General features: G+C 41.9%; 1 protein-coding gene across 2 annotated transcripts in view; it reads right to left on the minus strand.

Moving 5' to 3' along the window:
• Window positions 1-17683, minus strand: part of MERTK (MER proto-oncogene, tyrosine kinase) — a 126305-nt gene that overhangs the window by 65772 nt on the left and 42850 nt on the right. For both annotated transcript variants that reach the window (XM_019445225.2, XM_019445210.2), the window contains exon 5: window positions 2728-2814. In XM_019445225.2, the coding sequence (XP_019300770.1) occupies window positions 2728-2814 (87 nt within the window). The remainder of the gene's footprint in view (window positions 1-2727; window positions 2815-17683) is intronic.

Raw genomic sequence — 17683 nt, forward strand, 5'->3', positions numbered from 1 at the left:
GTCGGGGAGAGTCAGTTCAGGCAAAAGGGCCAACTCCATCTCCTGAGAGTGGAGGCAGGTAATACCATAGGTGTGCAACGATCCTGGCCACATGGGGGACATGAGTAGGCCCTTTAATTAGAATCTAGGAAGGACCGGGGCGCCTGGGTGGCTCAGTCGGTTAAGCATCTGACTTCAGCTCAGGTCACGATGTCATGGTTTGTGGGTTTGAGCCCCACATCGGGATCCGTGCTGACAGCATAATGTCTGCTTCCGATCCTCTGTTCCTCTCTCTCTGCCCTTCCCCTGCCCTCTCAAAAATAAACTTAAAAAAAAAAAAAAAAAAAACACAGAATCTAAGAAAGATCTGAAGTCTGGGGAATCTTATTTTATGTTAAATTTAATTCTTAATTAGTAGTGATGATCACATTTATAAGCAAAAATGAGGACTGTTGTTTGTTTTGTTTTTTTTTTTTAACATTTATTTTTGAGACAGAGAGAGACAGATCATGAGCAGGGGAGGGTCAGAGAAGGAGGGAGGGAGAGAGGGAGACACAGAATCCGAAACAGGTTCCAGGTTCCAAGCTGTCAGCACAGAGCCCGACTTGGGGCTCGAACTCACGGACCGCGAGATCATGACCTGAGCCGAAGTCGGTTGCTTAACTGACTGAGCCACCCAGGCGCCCCCGAGGACTGTTGTTTTTGAGTGCTTACTATGGTCTGGCATAGTAAGTTATGTACCTAGTAGTTATATACATCGTAGTTACGGACTTTGCTTCATCTATTCGTTGCTAGAACCCTATCAGACAGGTAGTCTTCCAATCCTCATTAATGGATGAGGAAACTGAGGATCAGAGAAGTTAAAAATTCACCAAAGATCACAGAGCTCATAAGCAGTACAACAGGGACTTGAACTCAGGTCTGTCTGACCCCAGAGCTGTCAGGTCTGTCTGTCCCTCAGCAGAACACTGGAGGCTGGTCGCAGGGGGCAGTAAGCCCATTACTGTGGGCACCAGCAGGCACTGGGGAGTCTGGTTACCACCTAGCCGGCTCTATGGCCCAGGCCACAGTTTAAATGCCTTTTCTAAACTCTGTTCCTTTTTCTATTAATGAAGATAGTAACAGCACTGCTCCATGGGGCTGTGGTGAGGACCGAATAAGGTAACACAGGGACGAGGGTTGGGGAACGTGTGGGAGACATAAAGGCAAAGACAGGGTGGGCAGGAGATGGGGGAAGGAGAGCTGAGACCATGTAAAGTGCACTGGGTACCATATTCAGGAGTTTCTGTTTACTAATAGACACACAGCTTCGTGAACAGGAAAGAATCGGCACTTTGACTCACTTCCCTGAATAGACTATTTGTAGAATCACCCTCAAATGTCTGCCTTTCCGGATCATCATTTGGCCATGTGTATTATAGTTAATAATAGATTATAAGAAGGGAGGCTTGGTTGCTTTGGCATAATTTTTTTAAAAAATGAAAGCCCAAAGCATAAGTTTTAGAAATGGGATTGATTTAAAAAAAAAAAAAAAAAAGCTGACATGCTGTGTGAAACAGAAAATGTCAAAAACTGTCACTCGTTTCATATAAATTTTTACATTATAAGGTGTTTGCACTTTACGAAAATGTCTTTATAACTTCACGCCTACTCATGAATTCCTGAAATTCCCAACATTTCTTTTGAAAATTGTCATAATGAGACTTGAAATGAGGAAGGAAGTTATACAGTTCCTCCAGGAGTAAGTTTCAGTTTGCTCTTTTCTTTGTTTTGTTCCAATGAACTTTCAGAGAATGCTCCCTCATCACCTTCATCTAGTTGTTTGCCAAAATGAAAGTGTAACTTCTTTTGCAATTTTGAGTCCCCCACTGTATATTACCTTTTAACTCATTATTAAACACATTCTGCTTTTTGCTTGTGTTGTTTCCCCAAGATTAAGACCAAAAGGAATATGAACTCAATATTTGCTTCTCGTTATTTAAATGAAGAACAAATAAACTTAAAATTTGCTTGAGTTTCTATGAGATAAGGTAAGAAATATGATTTGAAAAGGCATAAAATGACAGTATTGACTTTCAGGTTCCAGGTTTTGATAACCTTGATCCCATGGAGAGAGGAGGATGAGGCAGACAACTGGATTGTAATATCTCTACTAGCACAGGGGTCTTCAAACACAACTCTTCCGTTATGTTATATCCCAGCTCAGGAGAAGGGAGAGCGACAAGAAGATTAGGAGGAAGAGGCACAGGGGCTCTGGGCTCTCCCTTGCTTCTGCCCCTCTTAGGGCAGCAGCCGGGGGAGACTTGCTTCAGCCCCAGCTGCCCTGGAAGGACAGAGCCCATTCCTTCAATCAATGCCCTAAGCCACCCACCCCCCCACCCCTGCAGGCTCTTCAAGGGGCAATGGGGACTAGTTCAAGGTGGCAGAGGGAAAGATGAAAACAGGAGCTAAGAAAATCAAGGGTAGACATCACAGCCTAGTTTCTTCCCAGACTAAGCAAAACTATATGAACTCATGTTTATCAAAGATGTAAGCACCAGGCGCTGTTATGAAAGCTTTTACTTGCACTGTCTTATTTAAGCCTCAGAAACAGGTAAATTCTGTAATTATCCCGATTTTATACTGAAGCCAGAGAGGTTAAGTGACTTGTCCAAGGTCACAAAGGAAGTCAGTGGGGAAGCCAGGGCTCAAACCCAGGTAGCTGGCTGCAGAGCTCAGGGGCTTGGGGGACATGGCCCTGGTGCTTACCTTTGATGTTGATCTGCACGCCCTTGGACACGGTCAGCCCTTTGTCATTGTGGGCCTCACAACTGAAGACAGCCATCTCGGTCAGACCTGGAATGGAAGGGGACTCATGAGACCAGTCACCGAGAAACAGGCTGCGGTTCACCAGAACCCTATGGTTGTCTTAGCAATCTTTTACTTTTTGGTTCATTGCTTCAAGTCATAAATGCCAAGTTAATTTGAAAAGTATGCTGGTGGTTGAAAAACAAACCTGGGATTAAACCCTAGCTACCAGGAGCAAGCCACCCGTGGGGCTACAAGGCAGCTGTCTTCATTTGCGTCCTTTATCTTTCCCTGATGGTGGGATGTTAGGTAACAAAGCAGTAACATTTAGATTTTTAAATTTCTGCCAGGAGGTATGGGTATTGCTGGCCCCAATATCAAAAAGAATGTTTTTTGAGGCTCGCCTGGTCACTCCCCAGCTGATTAGCCACACAGTACAGACTAATCACACACTGATGACATGTCAGAATACCAAACACAGCAGGAGAAAAGTCACAGTGCTTAAAAATTTCAGACGATCTGTTGTAATGAATCCTTTTTTAATGGTAAATATCGGTCAGTTCATGCAGAATTATTATATAAACATAAGACACTATTATTACTTGCAGGGAAGACACTAGGGCTGAATGAAGAAAAATTCTATCAGTTCAGAGGTTTGAAGACATCTTAGAAATGAAAAAATTAGTCCGTTTATTAGTTTTAAATAGAAAGGAAGAGAGGCAACCCAGATCTTGGTTTCTAATACTATTTGCCAACAAAAGGAACCAGAGCTCCTTGGAAAAATGGCTGATTCTCAGATTGGAGCAGGAAATCTGTAAGATGAGCCTGGAATGGAATATAATACAAACACCATGCAACACACTCACACACACACACACACACACACACACACACACACACACACACGGCTATTTTCCTAATAGCCAAAGCTGGAACAATTTGAACAAGAAAATAAAGGAAGTAGCACTGGATTGTAACCCAAAGTATAAAATAAATATCTACCAGTCTACACTGCTATAAATAAATGATTAAATAAATGGGGAAGAACAGGCAAATCTCCCATGCAGAAGGGTTCCAAATTAATTTATGTGGATACTCTGCCCTCAGCGGGGAGGACCGTAACTCCCAACCCCTTAAGTGTGGGCTGCATGTAATGACTTCCTTCCAAAGAGGACAGTATGAAAAGGAAATAAAAGCAAAACTTTATTTTATTTATTTATTTTTTAAACTTTAGAGTGGAGAAAATGATAAACACTCCCTTGGCCACGTGACCAAGGTTAACACCACTAAGTCATGTTGACAGAATGTACCCTCGATATGATGTAATGAAAATGGCACTTCCCCTCTGCAATCTTCCTCCCAAACACCTACCACCCAAGTCTAATCAGGAGGAAAATATCAGACAGTTCAAACGGTGGAACATTCTACAAAAAACCCGACTTGTATTCCTCAAAACTATCAACGCCATTAAAGACAGAGAAAGTTTGAGAAACTGTCACAACCAAGGGGAGCCTAAAGAGACAAGACAACCAAATCCTGGATGAAACCATGGAACAATACAAGGGTATTAGGTAAAAACTAAGGCAATCTGAATAATGTATGGACTTGAGTTAATAAAATATATCAATATTGGTTCATTAACTGTAATGAATATATCACACTAACATAAGACGTTAACAATAGGAGAACTTGGAATGGGGCTGATGGGAAAACTGTACTATCTCCATGATTTCTAAAATCTAAAACTATTCTAAAATTTAAAAACAGGTTTGTTTGCTTTTCCTTTTTAAAAAAATTTTTAGGGGCGCCTGGGTGGCTCAGTCGGTTAAGCGTCCGACTTCAGCTCACGTCATGATCTCGCGGTCCGTGAGTTCGAGCTCTGCGTTGGGCTCTGTGCTGACCGCTCAGAGCCTGGAGCCTGTTTCAGATTCTGTGTCTCCCTCTCTCTCTGCCCTCCCCCGTTCATGCTCTGTCTCTCTCTGTCTCAAAAATAAATAAACGTTAAAAAATTTTTTTTTTAATTTTTAATGTTTATTTATTTTTGAGAGAGAGAGAAAGAAAGAGTGTGAGTGGGGGAGGGGCAGAGAGAAATGGAGACACAGAATCTGAAGCAGGCTCCAGGCTCCAAGCTGTTAGCACAGAGATTGATGTGGGGCTCAAACCCACGAACCATGAGATCACAACCCGAGCGGAAGTCAGATGCTTAACCAACTGAGCCACCCAGGCACGCTTCCTTTTTTTTTTTTTTTAACGTACAGTCATAAATACCATCTAGTAGAATCTGGAAACTTCTCTGCCTCTGGCACACAGATGTCATCTGGCACAGAGTTCACATCATGAACTGGAGAAAGGCAGAAAAAATTCTTGGAAATATACCTCCACTTGCTTCTTGCCTGAAAACCTTATTTTGTTTTCTTCTATCCATTTACTTGTATAGGAAATTCTCCATCTGATCATTTTAAAATCCAAAGCTTGTCATTAACAGTAATTAAATATTTGAAAATTCAGAGGAACAAGTTGCTGAGGGAAGGCCAGCTGGGCATCAGCCCAGAAAGGCCGTGCCATGTTGGGTGTCCACGTGGTAAATGCTGTGCCAAGGCTGGGCCAAGTGGCCAGAGAACTGCGTCTGCAAGAAGTTCTAGGAAGAAATGCGAACCTAATCCCTTTTATGTCGGTGCTTCTCCTGAGGGTTACAAGTGCAATGAAAAATCAGAGCCTCTGGGGTTCATTTTTTTCCCATCCAGAAATTAGTCCAGGCACCTGAACTCTGCTGACTAGACAAATCTCTCAAGAAAAAACGAACCTGCGTATCTCTGTCCTACAAACCCACAGTGACTTTTCACTTCTCGAAAATAATGCTCTGTCAGAATGTGACAGCCACTTCAGGTATTTTAATTTTCTGAGGTAAGGAGTATTGCCTTCAGACTGGAGGAAAATCCTCTTAGATTCCCTTGACAATTCCAAGAGCTAAGAAACTAAAATCCCAGGTCGGAGCCATCGCTCTTCACATTTTTGGTCATTCCCTTTTGGCTGACGGATGAAACTGCTAATAGTTTGTGTGATCGTTTAAGAAATATTTATTTCACCGAAGAGGAATATTTACCTCAAACCCATTAGCCGCCATCTATGAAAGGACACCCTTGGATACCCTGCCTTAGGGGTCTTTAGGTATTTTGCTTGTATTCCTCTCAAATAATTTTGAAAAATACATGCAGCCTCTCATATATTTTGAGGTTTGCATCTTAAATTTTTTATAATTTAAACAGCTGCAAAGAATATAATTTCAGGTACTCAGACATTTTAAAGTAAAATTCCTTTGAAGGTACCTATGTAGCATACTCAAGACTGGGATGGGAAAACGGAAACAATTTTCCTCCAGCTGCCAGAAGTTTTCCATCATGATTTTCTACTTCCCCTGCAGATTTTTACCCTAATGGCATAAGTGTGAGGGTTTGGAAGCACTTCTTGGCAACAAAAATACACATGCAGGTTGAGATATAGGTTGATGATCCTTACCATTATTATTAGGGCACAACTCATCAAGACAATATATATAATTCTTAAATGTAAACAGTAAAATTTTACTGGAGGGGCAACTCCTTTGCTGAACAAAATTTGGAATTTTCTATGTAATGATCTGGAAATTTCTTAACATTATAGTGCCAAAACACTATAGCAGCCACTGTCAAAGTGTGGTCTAGAAACTCCTGGGCATCCCAGAGGCTCTTTAAGGAGCTCTTAAGATGAAAACTATTTTTATAATAATAATAACAACAATACTAATAATAATGGTGAGATGTTATTTGCCCTTTCCACTTTCATTCTCTCAGAAATGCATGATGGAATTTTCCAGAAGAATTTTCCAGAAGCTGTATGTTGTGTGATGATGCCATTAGCTCTCTCAGCTAATGGAGTATGGGCTTGTTTATTTTTGTGCTTTAAAAGTTTTGTTTTAATTTCTCATTCAGTACTTATCAATAGATAGAACTCACATAAACGAAACCTCTTTGGTTCTCAATAATTTCTAAGACTGTCAAGGGATCTTGAGACCAAAGCATTTGAGAATTGATACCCCGTAGTGACTCCAGATAAGTCAGGAAGAGGTCTTTCTTCTTTTGCAAAACGAGGGAGAGATGACTGGGAAGCAAGAGTTGGAAAAGAAGCATTGACATAGCATTGGGACTTTGGGTACTCTTGTCAGGCATTGATTTTACAAAAGAAGATAGACATGTCCCAGATGAGGATCGAGACCTTATCCTTCTAAGCCACTGCATGGCGTCCGTACAGCCAACCATTATTTCACAGTCCGGCCTGTGACGCTTTGGTTTTCATGCTGAAGCATCACCTTTAACCCTCCAAGTCATAAGCTCTCAAGTAAGACGCCCATTTCACAGGCTCCATGAACACGCAAAACTTGGCTTATATTTAGAAAAATCTGCTTTGGCTCAATCAGAAAATACAGAGAGCTGCTGTGCAATTTATATTTTTAATACAGTTGAGCTAAACACAGTTATTTGACTTCAATTACTCTTGTCAAAATGCTTGGGAAACACTTGAGTACAAAATACAGATCACATTCCAAACTGGTCAGAAGGTCCTGGAGAAAAACAAGAGGGTGGATTCATTTCGTGAGATCCGTGGTCTAGCAACAGATCCCTAAGTAAGACAACTGGGGCCCCTTCAGAGCTGCAAGGTTTATCAATGCTGAAAGTGAAACCGCTGATCAGGACCATGATGTTAGGTTAAGTGGGAAGTCGCTTTTCCTTTCTGTGTTTCTTTTCAAAGTGCACACAAAGTCAGGAAAACAATCTCTAGCAAATTCTCTGGCACAAGACATCCACATTAATATGGAATTGCCCAGAAATAGCTAAACCACCTATTATAGCAGTACTTCCTGTGCCCTGGGGTGGTTAATGCCCATAGGCCAGACGCCAGCAGGAAAAAGTAGAACCTGGTTCAAACCAAAGTTAACTTTCTCCAAAAGCAGGTGGGCCAAAACTCAAGGGCAAATATAGTCTTCTTCGCTTAATGTATTCAGTTATGTATACTTCCTTTGGGGGCTCCTGGGTGGCTTAGTCAGTTAAGCGTCAGGCTTTGGCTCAGGTTACGGTCTCACCGTTTGTTAATTCGAACCCCACACCGGGCTCTCTGCTGTCAGCACAGAGCCCACTTTGGGTCCTCCCCCTCTCTCTGCCCTTCCCCCCCCCCACCTCAAAAATAAATAAATATATATACTTCCTTTACGTAATGGCACTAGCTTCCCAGCTAGAGACTCACGCATAAGCCCGGGTTGAATATAACAACTAGTGTGTGCTGGGAAAGACCGCTGCCTGTCACTTTCCTCTTCTCTGTCTGGATGAACAATAACCACCAGACTGGAATAGACCTTGAAGTTTTATAGTCTGAGTCCTTGTGGCTTTCCAGAGGAAAAAATCATCCACTCCCCTAAATCCCCACCCTACCACCCACTCTCTCCCGAGTGACTCCAGCACTGGAGCCTCTAATCTCTCTTGAGCCAGGTCCTCTCCCAGTGGGCCATCCACTTTACTGTTACGTCTCACCTAACTCATCACAATTGTTCATGCCCCTCTTGCTTGGTCTTCTGCTGGTTTAAAAAAAGATTGCCTCTGGGGCGCCTGGGTGGCTCAGTTGGTTAAGTGTCCAACTTCGGCTCAGGTCATGATCTCACGGTTTGTGGGTTTGAGCCCCGCCTCGGGCTCTGTCCTGACAGCTCAGAGCCTGGGGCCTGCTTCGCATTCTGTGTCTCTCTCTCTCTCTCTCTCTCTATGCCCCTCCCCCACTCACATTCTGTCTCTCTCAAAAATGAATAAATGTTAAAAAAAAATTGTAAAAAAAGATAGCCTCTGGCATAAGGTTTGAAAGATATTTTATTTTATTATTATTCGTTTTTTTAAGTAGGCTCCATGCCCAATGTGGAGCCTGAACTCAAAACCCTGTGATCAAGAGTTGCACGCTCTACCCATGGAGTCAGCCAGGCACCCCTGAAGGATATTTTAAAGAACATTCAGTAACAGGATGTTTTCTTGAGGAAAGGACAATCAGTGTTGCTGGGAAAGCAACTTGTAAGAGCACCAGTTGGGCCAATTCTTTGAGTTCTGGATTAAGCAACCCTTTCATTTCCCCCCCCCCCAGAGCAAAATAGGCAAAGCAACAGAAGCAGACCCCGCATAAAGGAAATTGCTCATTAACTTGGAACATCCTATCTGCCCTGAATTCATTCAATCAACAGATATTTACTGAGTACTTACTAGGTGTCAGACATTTTTCCAGGCACTTGGGGTATATTCATGAATAAAAGAGATCCCTGCCCTTACAGAGCTCACATTCTCACAGAGGGAAGTAGGTGGGAAATAATAACCTTCATAAATAAGTAAGCTGCAAGCTCTGTCAGAAGGTGGTTAATGCTATGAAAAAAGAGAAAAGGATCAGAGATCCAGGGGTGGGTGGGGAAGTGGGCTGTGATTTTAAATATTCAGGTCAGAGGTGGCTCCTGAGGGAAAGGCCCAATGTAAGGGGTGGGGTGGAGGGTTCTAGGCAAAGGGAAAAGGCCTTTGCTCTGTCCTCTAAGTAGGATGGGAAACCTGGAGCTGTGAGCAGGAGACTGACATGATCTAACTTGTGTTTTATCAAGATCATTCCAGTTGCCACACAGACTACACCTAAAGCAAGTAGGTCCCTTAATAGCTCCAAATTTTTTCCTGATCTGAAAACGGGTATCAAAAATGCCTAACTGTATCCCAACTTGCTATGAAGTTCAAAGTCAGTCTTTATAGAAAGCATTGTGAAAATTATGAACTGATATATAAATTGTAGTTATTTTAGAATTTATTTCCTATTATTATTATTACAATGAATACTATTAGCTCTATCCCACTAAAACTTAAAGCTGCCTTAGCTGTTACCTAAATGTGGATTTAAAAATGAAATGAGTATTTTTAAAAAATAAAAACCAGACAGATCAGCAGAAGTCCACCACTCTTGACAGAAAGGTAGCTCCGAATTGACAATGAGATAGTAACCACTGCATATAATGAGATAGTAACCACTCATGTAAAAATTTTTGTAACAGGTAACATTTGAGTTATTCCTGTAGGTTGCCCCTGTACCAAGGGCCTTACCCTCATTATTTCACTGAATTCTCATAAATGTTCTATGAGGTAGACACTGTTATTACCCTATTTTAGAGAAGAAAGTAGAATAATTTGCCTAGGGACACACAACAGTGAAGCAGTATTAGCATATGTCATAGCTAGGAATCCCAACCACTAACCTACAATGCACTCTGCCATTAAATACCATACAGCAAAACCTTTGGCAGTTCTGTTCTTTATTTTGGGATTGGGTTTTGCCCAAGACAAAGTGCTTTTTTATTTTAAAAAAAATTTTTTTTAACGTTTATTTATTTTTGAGACAGAGAGAGGCAAAGCATGAACGGGGGAGGGTCAGAGAGAGGGAGACACAGAATCCGAAACAGGCTCCAGGCTCTGAGCTGTCAGCACAGAGCCCGACGCAGGGCTCGAACTCACGGACCGTGAGATCATGACCTGAGCCGAAGTCGGCCGCTTAACCGACTGAGCCACCCAGGCACCCCGACAAAGTGCTTTTTAAAAACAAAACTTTGGGGCCCCTGGGTGGCTCAGTCGGTTGAGCGTCTGACTTCAGCTCAGGTCATGATCTCACAGCTCATGAGTTCAAGCCCCACGTCAGGCTCTGTGCTGACAGCTCAGGGCCTGGAGCCTGCTTCGGATTCTGTGTCTCCCTCTCTCTCTGCCCCTCCACCGCTTGTGCTCTGTCTCTCTCTGTCTCTCAAAAACAAATAAACATTTTTTAAAAATTAAAAATAAATAAAAATCAAACTGTTTTGAAATTATTTTCAATTTATAAGAGACAGTACAATTTATTTCCTATTTCAGCAGAAATAGTACAGAGTTCTTGTACACCCTTCACCAGCTTCCCTTAATGATAAGATCTTACATAATGATAGTACAATGACCAAAACCAGGAAAGTGACTTTAGTACAATACTATTCACCCAAATACAGACTGTATTCAGATTTTACCAATTTTTGTTCTGTTTTATTGGGGGGAGGGGTTCTGGTATAGAGTTCCATGAAATTTTATTACAGGTACAGATTTGTATACAATTACAGAATTGCTTCAACACCAAAAAAAAGTGCTCCCTCATGCTTTAGGAACATCCTACCCAAGCTAATCCCTGACTAGAGTCATCACTGTAAGTTTGTCATTTTGAGAATGTCATATAAATGGAATCATACAGCGTGTAACCTTTGAGATTGACTTTGTTGACTCAGAATAATGCCCTTTAGACAAAGTACTTCCTCGCTCATGTCTCTTAAAGACAGCTCTTACGTCATAGAGGGGGGCAGGAAACAAGTGGAATCAAGAGGGAAAAAGCACATGGCCTTCTTGTTCACGAATGTGCTTGCTCAAAGCAAGTATCAACAATCAAGACTCTTTAAACCACTTATCTACGTAGCACTCTCTTTGTAGAAGGGCTTGGGAAAGTTTACTTGAGTTAATTTCAAAATACAACGGCCTCTCCCTGCAAATGCGGTTTTGCATCAGCATGTGAAGCATAAAACTCCCCACACATCTCTGGTCAGGATGGCACCTCGTTCCCCAACATGAACTTTTGAGATAGATTCAGATATCACTAAAGTGTCCTCAAAATTGAACACAGATGTAAAGAAGAAGACTGTTTTATGTAGTTCTTTTACAATGTTACAAAATTCAGCTGCTTGGGACTGGTCCACAGATAGAGCTGATTTGATGGAACTTGATGTGTCCAGCACCAGCCCCATGGTGGGAAGCCCACACTGTTGGACCTTTCTCCCTGGACTTCCTTAAGCCCTTTGTGTCTACAAAACGGGTGTAAAAAAAAAATCTGCTCTATTAATGTCACAGAACTGGTTAGAAATATAAATGAGAAGAGATGAGAAGGAGTATGTAAGTGCAAAAGCCATCATGCAAATACAAGTTACTTCATTATAACAATGTTCCTTTGTCCCAGTGAAGGGATCTCTGACTCAAGAGTCTGTTTGTTCATGTGTTTGTTCATTAGTTGACTCATTCATTCACACAGTTCTGATGTGCCAGGCGCTATGTTGGGTGATGGTGCTAAGATAACTAATAACTAATATGTAATAATCACACTAATTAATAATTCGGGGTGGGGAGACATGTAGATGGCTGTGCTTCCATGTGGGAGGAGGTGCAAGTGTTATGGAAGAGGCACTGTGGATACACAGACAAGGACAGGGTGTCCAGAAAGGTTTTCAGAAAAGAAATATATATGGGTACACGGATGTCCACATAAGTAACAACAACAACAACCACCGCCAGAATAAAACAACCTCCATGCTCATCAACAAGGGAGTAGCTAAATAGATTATGGTCCATTCATGCACTGAGGCAATTGCCATAAACAGTGAGAGGCCCATGAGTACCTACATGGAAAGATCTACAAGTCTTGGTGATCTATCTATGTGTATATGTACATATGTGAGTATACTTAAGGGAGAAAGGCCTAGAAGGAAGTGAACCAATGGCTCACATTGTGTGTGACATCTGTATGGAGAGTGAATGTGTGGAGATTCAAGGGAGACTTGACCATTTTGCTTTGGTATGTAACCATGGTTTGAATGTCTTACAGTGAACATGTGTTCACATATTACTTGTGTAACAAAAAGGCTGAAATTAATCTGCACGTGTCTTATCACTCCAATTTGAAGGAAAATAATTTATATACATACATCCACCCAAGGGTATATATTCACAGAAAAAGTTTGAAAGGAAACACATCAGTGTTTTCGTCATAATTATAAATGTGTAATGAGATGTAAAAATACTTTCTGAATTTTCTACATTTTAAACATGGAAGCATTTAATAGTTATGTAAAATAAAGTTAAAAATCTTTTCATTTTGAAGTAATTATGGATTCACAGAAAGGTGTAAAGAAATATAGGGGGAAGTTGGGGCACCTGAGTGGCTCAGTCGGTTAAGCATGTAACTTCGGCTCAGGTCATGATCTCCCGGTTTGAGTTCGAGCCCCGCATCAGGCTCAGAACCTGGAGCCTGCTTCAGATTCTGTGTCGCCCTCTCTCTCTGCCCCTCCCCCACTCATGCTCTCTCTGTCTCTCAAAAATGAATAAACGTTAAAAAAAATTTAAAGAAATATAGGGAGAAGTTTCATGTATCCTTCACCCTACCTCCCCAATGTTAACATCTTATATAACCATAGCACATTGTCGAAACCAGGAAATTGACATTCGTACAAGCTTACTTAGATTTTACCAATCATACGTAGACTCGTTTGTGTGTGTGTGTGTGTGTGTGCGCGCGCGTGTGCGTGTGCATGCATGTAGTTTTATGTAAGTTAATCACATATGCAGCTTAACAGTTCCATGTCATTTTTAAAAACACGCTATTAGGCTACAAACTGCTCTATTTCTTTCTTTTTTTTTTTTTGACGTTTATTTATTTTTGGGACAGAGAGAGACAGAGCATGAACGGGGGAGGGGCAGAGAAAGAGGGAGACACAGAATGGGAAGCAGGCTCCAGGCTCTGAGCCATCAGCCCAGAGCCCGACGCGGGGCTCGAACTCACGGACCGCAAGATCGTGACCTGAGCTGAAGTCGGACGCTTAACCGACTGAGCCACCCAGGTGCCCCCAAACTGCTCTATTTCTATTTTACTCCTATCTTCTCTACCAAAGAAAAAAAATCTTCAAGTTAAAAAAAAGTAAAATAAAAATTGTAGTGAACTTGAAACCCAAGATAGGTTGTAGTTCTAAGAGTATACCACCATTTAGAAATAAATCAGATCTCCCATCACAGACAAATTATATACAGCCTTGGATATGAAAAAGATTTTGCAGATATCATCACAGAAACACACTTCTACTTTCTAAGAAAACACAAATGAGGAAAAGTTGCAGAGGAACAGAGACAGATTTTGTCCCTAGTTTCATCAAATGCTACTGATCCTGGTAAGGACAGGATCACTGAGAGAGAGAAATCCGTAGCAAAACTTAAGACAGGGTTATCAACGGGCGCCTGAGTGGCTCAGTCAGTTAACTATCTGACTTTGGCTCAGGTCATGATCTCACAGTTCCTGGGTTCAAGCCCCACATCGGGCTCTCTGCTGTCAGCACAGTGCTTGCATCTGATCTTCTGTCTCCCTCTCTGCCTCTCCCCTCGCCCCCCCCCCCCACATGCACCCTCTCTCTCTCTCAAAAAAAAAATAAACATTAAAAAAAATGGGGGGGGGAGAGAGAGCTATCAAACTGGTGCCTGTAAGAATGCAGAAAACTGTCACATCTAGGAGTTAGGCTCACCAACAAATCAGGTCTGATTTCAAGATGAGTTCCAAGCTGGTTTCCAGACATTCTGTGATAGTTATTGGCCCAAGGTATCGAGAACATCTCAGAAGATAAGTTGCAGAAATAAATGGGGTGAAAAAGAAAACAAAGCAGATTTACTAGCGGTTAAACAGTGGCCAAGAAAGTTGATTTAATGAACTGATGTCAACTCAGAGGCTGCCTTTATCAACAGACCACTGGACTCTGCCCTTGGTTAGAATAAAATCTAGATTTTCATCAACAACTTGAAAGAGACACAAACGGCAGCTGGCACAAAGCAGGAGGATGATTTGTTAACCAACGAGGGAAATGAGGTTCCAAATGGCCTCAGTGGGCTGAGTCAATGGCTTAAATTTTTGTAAGAATAAATGGTAGGCTGAAATTCCAAAAATAATATATACACAAGAAATAGGAGAGCTCTGGGGCACCTAGGTGCCTCAGTTGGTTAGGCATCTGACTCTTAAAAAAAATTTTTTTTTAAATGTTTTATTTATTTTTAAGACAGAGAGAGACAGAGCATGAGTGGGGATGGGGCAGAGAGAGAGGGAGACACAGAATCTGAAGCAGGCTCCAGGCTCTGAGCTGTCAGCACAGAGCCCGACGCGGGGCTCGAACTCACAAACTGTGAGATCATGACCTGGGCCAAAGTCGGACGCTCAACGGACTGAGCCACCCGGGCGCCCTGAGGCATCTGACTCTTGATTTCCATTCAGATCATGATCTCACAGTTCCTGAGTTCAAGCGCGCATCAGGCTCTGTGCTGGCAGCCTGGAGCCTGCTTGGGATTCTCTCTCTCTGTCTCTCTCAAAATAAATAAATAAACATTAAAAAAAAAAAAAAAAAAGAACCAGGAGAGCTTTGACTTTGGAGTAACTGATGAGATAAAAGACCTAAGGATTTCAGTTAACCTCAAACTATTAGCCTTCATCAAAAAAGTCATGCAAACTGCATTACCAAGAATATTGTGTCCAAAACACATTACTGCGGCCTCCCCTGAACTTATGCGTGTCTTTTCAAAACAACACCGGGGCACCTGGGTGGCTCAGTTGGTTAAGCATCTGACTTCGGCTCAGGTCATGATCTCACCGTTCATGAGTTCGAGCTTCGCATCAGGCTCTGTGCTCACATCACGGAGCATGGAGCCCACTTAGAGGTCTGTGTCTCCCTCTCTCTTCGCCCCTCCCCTGCTCATGCTCTGTTTCTCTCTTTCTCTCAAAAATAAAATAAATATTCAAAACAACACCAACATCACTAAACTCTCTCAGAAAACAGAGATGGTAGGGATACTTCCTAACTAGTTTTATGAGGTCAACAATACCCTGATACCAGAATCTGACACTACAAAAACAAAATTACAGCCCATTTCCCTCATAAGCATTTTTGTACAATAAGGAATTTAGCTTTTGTCCCTTATAATTTCCTGAGTGACAGGAGTGGCTTTGTTACACTAATGAGGTGACTCACAATTGGCCCCTACAGGAACTGGTCAAGAGAATGACCAGCCATGTGATAAGAGGGTTGAGGAGTCTGGAGATTGTGTTCAATCACATGGCCAATGGTTTAGGCTTTCTTTCTTTCTTTCTTTTTTTTTTTTTTAAATGTTTGTTTATTTTTGAGAGAGAGAGACAGAGAGAGACAGAGAGAGAGAGAGACAGAGGGCAAGCAGGGGAGGGGTAGGGAGAGAGGGAGACAAAGAATCTGGAGCAGGCTGCAGGCTCTGAGCTGTCAGCACAGAGCCCAATGCGGGGCTCAAACCCACAAACCATGAAATCATGACCTGAGCTGAAGTCGGATGTTCAACCAACTGAGCCACCCAAGTGCCCCCACATGGCCAGTGATCTAATCAGAAGTGCCTATGTAAGGAAACCTCCACAAAAAAAATCTGCTCCCCAAAGCTTAGTAGAGTGGCCTTTTCCTGGATCTGCCAGGAGGGTGAAACACCCTAATTCAAAGAGGAGAGGGCACAGAAGCTCTGCATTGAGGACCCTCCCAGATATCACCCAAGGCGTATGTCTTGTAACAAAACTGTAATCATTAAGTATTGTAAATATTTCCTGAGTTCTTATGATCATATGATAAAAAAATACAATTTTTGGCAAAGTGAGAATAGAAAGAAACATCTTCAACCTAGTGAAAGGCATTGTCCCAAACCCACAGTTTATTTCATACTTGGTGACTGGGACAGACACATCCACTCTCCCCACTTTTATTCGGCATTGTGCTGGAGTCTTGGCCACTAAAATAAGGAAAGGGACAGAGATAAAAAGACAAGGATTGGACAGATAGACGTAAAACTGTCTCTACTTGCAGGTGACATGTCTACATAGAAAATCCAAGGAATCTACAAAACAACAACAATAAAGCCCTCTTAGAATTAATACATCAATGTCACAAGGTTGTAGGATGTAAGATCCACATACATAAATCCATTTATTTTCTATATACTAATAGTAAACAATTGGGAAATGGAATCAAATGTGCTACTTACCAACACCAGCAACATAAAATATTTAAGAATCCCTTTAACAAGTGACCTATAAGACCTCTACATCAAAAACTATAAAAAAAATTCCTGAGAGAAATTAAAGGAGACCTAAATAAATGGACAGTGTGTGTTCTGGGATCAGAAGTCTCCATATTATTAAGATGCGATCTCTCCCTAAATTGATCTAGAAATTCAGTACAATTGCAGAAGTGCCTGGTTGGCTCAGTTGGTTAAGCATCTGACTCTTGATTTTGGCTCAGGTGATGATCTCATGGTCGTGACATCGAGCCCCGCTATGCTGGGTGTGAAGACTGCTTAAGATTCTTTCTCTCCCTCTGCCCCCTAAGCCCCCGCTCCACGCGCATGCACTCTCCCTCTCTCAAAAAAAAAAAAAACAATTAAAAAAAAAATACAGTTGCGGGGTGCCTGGGTGGCTCGGTTAAGCGTCTGACTTCAGCTCAGGTCATGATCTCGCAATCTGTGACTTCAAGCCCCGCGTCGGGCTCTGTGCTGACAGCTCAGAGCCTGGAGCCTGCTTCGGATTCTGTGTCTCCCTCTCTCCATCCCTCCCCTACTCACACTGTCTGTCTTTCAAAAATGAATAAACGTTAAAAAAAAAATTGCAAACAAAATCACAACAGACTCTTGCAAAACCGTCAAGCTGATTCTAAGATTTATATGAAAATAGGCAAAAGACCCGAAGTGACACTTCACCTAAAGGATACGTGACTGGTCTATAAGCACAAGAAAAAAATGAAATTTTTTAGGGAAATGAAATGCAAATTAAAAATTTACCATTTCACATCCACTAGGGTGTCTAAAATGAAAAAACTAACCATAGCAAACGTTGGCAAGGATGTAGATAGGGCATCTGGAATGCTCATCCACTGTTGCTAGGAATAGAACTTGGTGTAACTTCAGAACACAGTTTGGTGGTTTCTTTAAAAGTTAAACATATACCTAGTATTCGATCCAGCAATTCTTCTCCCAGGTATTATCCGAAACAAAATAAAAACGCATGTCTCCCAAAA

Source organism: Panthera pardus, unplaced genomic scaffold (assembly GCF_024362965.1).
Source record: "Panthera pardus isolate Hobbes unplaced genomic scaffold, ASM2436296v1 HiC_scaffold_26, whole genome shotgun sequence".
NCBI lineage: Eukaryota > Metazoa > Chordata > Mammalia > Carnivora > Felidae > Panthera > Panthera pardus.